Source organism: Bison bison, unplaced genomic scaffold, assembly GCF_000754665.1.
Source record: "Bison bison bison isolate TAMUID 2011002044 unplaced genomic scaffold, Bison_UMD1.0 scf7180017864333, whole genome shotgun sequence".
Taxonomy (NCBI): domain Eukaryota; kingdom Metazoa; phylum Chordata; class Mammalia; order Artiodactyla; family Bovidae; genus Bison; species Bison bison.
Window position 1 is genome coordinate 729,742 of NW_011494905.1, and position 5,696 is coordinate 735,437.

General features: G+C 39.0%; 1 protein-coding gene across 1 annotated transcript in view; it reads right to left on the reverse strand.

Moving 5' to 3' along the window:
• Nucleotides 1-622: 622 nt before the first annotated feature.
• EHHADH (enoyl-CoA, hydratase/3-hydroxyacyl CoA dehydrogenase) overlaps nt 623-5,696 on the reverse strand; it is a 55,259-nt gene continuing 50,185 nt past the window's right edge. The window contains exon 7 of the mRNA XM_010853866.1: nt 623-3,578. Within this exon, the coding sequence (XP_010852168.1) occupies nt 2,317-3,578 (1,262 nt within the window). The 3' untranslated portion in view covers nt 623-2,316. The remainder of the gene's footprint in view (nt 3,579-5,696) is intronic.

Sequence of the window (5,696 nt, forward strand, 5' to 3'; positions counted from 1 at the left end):
CAGGGATTATGGACTCATAAAAATCTATTTATAGACACTCTAGTGTCAAAACCCCGATCTAGAGGAGAATGTAGGAGGAAAATAAGTTTTAAGAACTCAAAAAAAAAAAAAAAAAAAAGAGCTCAAGATTGAAATCTATGCAAGGTCTAAAGAAGAAAAAGTTATGTGTTTATTAATTTGAAACAAATTTACATTAACTTGAAACTAAGTTACTTTGCAGAGTTACTATTTTCAGGAATTTTTTCTATTTATCTCTTTAATTATATAAACTCCAACAATATATATCTCAAAAATTATTCTAAATTGAACTACAATTCAAAGCACATTCTAAAAGTTTTTTTTATTTGTTTTTGGTTTACTTTTTACAATGAAAACATGTACTATATTCATTCAAGATTTCTCTGTTAGAACTTTTGGTAATTTTGTTTGGGTTCATTGGCGAAAATATTGTAAAAACCAACTCATTCACATCACCCTGAAGGACAATAACCTAAGCCTATTTGTTTCCTTATATGACAAGGGATTGCTGGATTAATGCCCCTCCAGATTCTTGATCTGCCAAGTGCTGTGCAAGATGTTCACGGGTGCACAGAGTGTCTGTTGAATGAAGGGTCCACAAGACTTCCTAAGTAAGTAAACAAGTTGCTTACTTGTTTATTAACTTGATTAAGATATAATTCACATGCAATACAGTTCACACATTTAGGGTATACAACTCAATGGTTTTAAGTAGATTTACAGAGTTATGCAACCATCAAAACAATAATTTCAGAACATTTTCATTAACCCAGAAAGAAACTCTGTACCCATCAGCAGCCACACCCTGTTCCCTATCCCCAATCATTCAGCCTTTGGCAAACTGTAATCTGCTTTCTATCTCAATAGATTTGCCTATTTTTTCACTTAGCATAATATTTTCAAGATTCATCATGCTGTAGCATGTATTAGCACTTCTCTTCTTTTTATGACTAAATAATATCCTACTGTATGGCCAGTTTACATTTTATTTATGCATTCATCAGTTGATGGACACTTGGATTGTTTCCAATTTGGGGCTGTTATGAATAGTTCTGCTCTAAACATTTGCGTACAAGTTATTGTGTTGACTAGTCCCTCAACTTTTAACCAAACAAGGCAAAAAGTAAAAAGAGAAGAATTCTTATAACAAAATTACACAAAATTTGTTTTTCAATAATTTTAGACTTGTCAGGATTCAACCATTTCATACTCAACATCACAAAGGCTTCCCATGACCAGGAAACTGGTATTATTACTTTATCACAGAATTAGAGGAGGTTAGATCCCTGAGACTCCCACCTTACACTAAGTTAACAATTTGTTGTTGTTGTTCAGTCACTCAGTTGTGTCCTATTCTGTGACCTCAAGGACTGCAGCACTCCAAGCTTCCCTGTCCTTCACAGTCTCCCAGACTTTACTTTCCATTACTGCTGCTTGAATAGAAGAGTAAATAAAGACATCTAGCGGTCTTGAGGAAATCATCATCAGACATTACTGAGCCTCTTGCAAGCAGCAAGGACAACTGTACATATGGGCCTTGGACAGAAATGCTAATATCGAGTGTGACTTTCTAAGCTCCTTTCACTCCCCATTCTGGTCTGAAGTATGTGGTTTCCTCACTAACTCCCAACTGTGTTTTGAGTGAATTTCAACACCCTTCTGCCATTGAAACTTTGCCCCTGGCCTCCCCCTGGGCAGCTTTCCAAGCTCACGCATAGAGACCCCTACTGCGGACCCTACCCTGCCAACCATCTCCGCTCTACCTCTGAGACTCTGAACTGAAGGCTTTATCACAGGCTTCCTTGCTCCTCCAGGTTTTAGGCCTGTTAAGTGTTGTGCAAGATGCTTAGGGATGAACAATGAGGATCTGTTGAATGAAGGGTCCATAAGATTTCCTATCACTGCCACATGTGTGAGGATGAAAGACTCAACATGAATTTATGCATTTATCAATTAATAATTGATGACATATTTCTCACATGATCAAGGAACTGGGAACCTCAACTTATTCCTGAGCCTCTCTCCTTAGCTATTACAATGTTAACACAAGTTTATTCACTGCAACTGAAATCATTTATCTGATACAGACAGATCCCTGGCATAAGAAGCACATTCCTGAAGATTTGACCCATTAGAATCATCAGACAGAAGATCCAAAGAGGGGTTTTAGCCAACTGATTATTCCTTTCATTTTGTATTTCAGAGCACTCTTACTTTGGATCTCTTTGGATTAGTTTCTATGAATTTCAGTGAGTGTTACCTGATGCCAGCAGGTAAGGCAAAACCTGAAAGGCTGAATCACAGTTTACTGCTGGGGGGTCCTGCCAAGCTTTGCCACTCTTCCAGAGGAAGGTTTCCCTGGGAAGCCAGTTTTTTAAGATAGTCACAAGGCTCTAGTTGGGGAATATCAGGATTCTGCCTGTGGTATTTCTGCAACTTCTCTAGCACTGTGGGCAACCCAACTGTGGAAGCATAGAACATGGGCCCACCCCTGTGCCTTGGCCATCCATACCCGTGTAAATAGATAACATCAATGTGCTCTGGGATAGCCGCCATCCCTTCTCCCAAGATGCGAAATGCCTCATTGATGAGTGAATATAGGCAGCGCTCGAGGATCTCATCCCGGCTAATGATACGTGGTTTGATGTGATACGTTTCCCTGTACTGTGTCAGAAATTGGGAAAGCCAGGGATCAGGTTTGTGAATCCTCCCCAGGGGTTTATCATAAAGGTACCAACCCTTACCTGTCTTCTGACCAAACCGTCCTGACTCACACAGCATATCAGGAATTGGGCAATATCTCCGGCCGCCTCGCTTCCGGGTAGAACTTCCTGGAGGCAATGTAGGTCCAGTAAGACCTTGCCCTTTGCGGGATTTCCAACCTATATCCAACCCAGCAAGATCAGACACTCTAAAAGGTCCCATTTTGAAACCAAACTCTTCCAGCACCTCATCTATCTCCTCTGGTTTACTGCCTTCTTCTAATAAGAAGTATGTCTGATCATAATAAGACCTCAGCATTCGATTCCCAACAAATCCAAAACAATTGCCTACAACTACTCCAATCTTCTTAATCTTTTTTGATAAATTCATAACCGTGGCAATGGTGGTGGGGGAAGAGAATCGGCTGGGAATAACCTCTAACAACTTCATGACATGAGCTGGTGAGAAGAAGTGGGTGCCAATGACCAAGTGAGGACGGTCACTGGAAGAAGCAATCTCATCAATGTCCAGGGCTGAAGTGTTGGTGCATAAAAGTGCTTCTGGCTTGCACACAGCTGATAGTTCAGCAAAGACATGCTTCTTCAGGTTCATGTCCTCATAAACTGCTTCAACGACTAAATCTACACCACTGAGCTCTTTCATAGATGTAGTTAACCTGGGTTTTGGTCCTGACCAAGGGCGCCCACTCTGCTGCATTTTGGATGCTTCTTTTTCCAAGATGGAGGTTATTATCTTGCTTGCAGTCTCTAGCTGCTTCTTGTCTGATTCTACGGCAATCACAGGGATCTGGGCCTTTGCAAAAGAAATGACAATGCCTCGGCCCATTGTTCCTAAGCCTGCAGATAAGAGTGAAAGAGAAGAAGAATGAGTCAATGGTATTGGAAAATGGGAAATTATTCAGTGAATGGAAGGTTTCTGTGGAAACGTGCATTCAGGGATAGCAACTCAAGGACTACAGGTGGATTGAATATTAGTTAATGTTAGGAACTGTATTAAGTGCTCCAGGGGGTAAAACAATAAAAAGGATTCACACACACACACTATTCGAAATAGTAAACAAGTTCAGCAAGATTGTAGGGTGCAAGATCAATATATAAAAATCAATTGTATTTCTATAATAAACAATCTAAGTATGAAATTAAGAAAACAATTCCACTTTTAATAGCATTAAAAAGAATAAAATACTTCAGAATAAATTTGAGGAAGAACTTTAAGACTTGCACATGAGAAACCAAAGAACATTACTGAAAGAAATGAAAGAAAACCTAAATAAATTGAAAGATCCATGTTCGTGGATCAGAAGACAATATTGTTAAGATGGCAATACTACCCAAGTAAATCTGCAGATTCAGTGCAATAACTATCAAAAGTCCAACTGGTATTGTGCAGAAATTAACAAGCTGATTCTAAAACTCATATAGAAATACAAGAAATGCAGAATAGCCAAAACAGTATAGAAAAAGAAAGAACAAAGTTTTAAGATTCATTCTTCCCAATTTCAAAACTTTTGACAAATCTACAGTATTCAAGACAGTGTGATAGTGGCATAAAGGACAGACACATAGATCAACGAGATAGAACTGAGTCTGGAAATAAATTCACACACGTATGGAAAATCAATTTTTAACAAGGGTGCCAATATAATCCAATGGGGAAAGAATAGACTTTTTCAACAAACGGTGCTGGGACAACTGGATATTCACACATAAAAGAACGATGTTGAACTTCTACTTCACACCATACATAAAAATTAACTTAAAATGATCAAACACCAAAGCAAGAGCTAAAACTATAAAACTCTTATGAGGAAATCTTCATGACCTTGGATTAGGCAATGATTTCTTAGAAATGACATCAATAACACAAGCAGTCAAAGGGAAAAAAATGGATAAATTGAACATCGTTAAAATTAAAAACTTCTGTGTTTCAAAGGACACAAAAAAGAAAGTGAAAAAAACCCCACAGGATGGGAAAAAAATGTCTTCAAATCATACATCAGACAAGGTACTTGTATCAGAATATATAAAGAACTTGAACTCAACAGTAAAAAGACAACTGAATTTAAAATTAGGCAAAGGATCTAATAAACATTTCTCCAAAGAAGATATACAAATGGCCAATAAGCATATACAGAGATGCCTAACACCACCAGTCATTTTGGAAATATAGACAAAAATTCCAGTGAACTACCACTTCATACCCACTAGGATAGCCATAATTAAAAAGACAGATAATAACAAGTTCTGGTGAGAATATGGAGAAATTGATTCACTATGGCAAATTGTAAAATGGTGCTGTTGCTGTAGAAGACAAGTTGGAGGTTCCTCAAAATGTTTAACATGGAGTTACCATATGAGTAGGTAAGTAGGTGGTTATATACATAATTCAAGAGAAATGGAGACATACGTCCACACAAAACTTATAGACAAATGTTCATAGTAGCATTATTCAAAATAGCCAGAAAAAAGAAATAAGCCAGGGACTCCCCTGGTGGTCCAGTGACTAAGACTCCATGCTCCCAGTGCAGGGGGCCTGGGTTTGAACCCTTCTCAGATCCCACATGCTGCAATTAAGAGTTCACATCCTCACATACCTCAACAAAGTTAGAAGATCCTGCGTGCTGCAACTAAGACCAGGCGCAGCCAAATAAGTAACATTAAATTAAAAAGAAGAAGCAAGCCAAATGTCCATCAACACGAATAAACAAAAGGTAGCATCTCTTTCCGGGGAAGGCAATGGCACCCCACTCCAGTACTCTTGCCTGGAAAATCCCATGGATGGAGGAGCCTGGTAGGCTGCAGTCCATGGGGTCGCTAAGAGTCGGACACGACTGAGCGACTTCACTTTCACTTTTTACTTTCATGCATTGGAGAAGGAAATGGCAACTCACTCCAGTGTTCTTGCCTGGAGAATCCCAGGGACAGAGGAGCCTGGTGGGCTGCTGTCTATGGGGT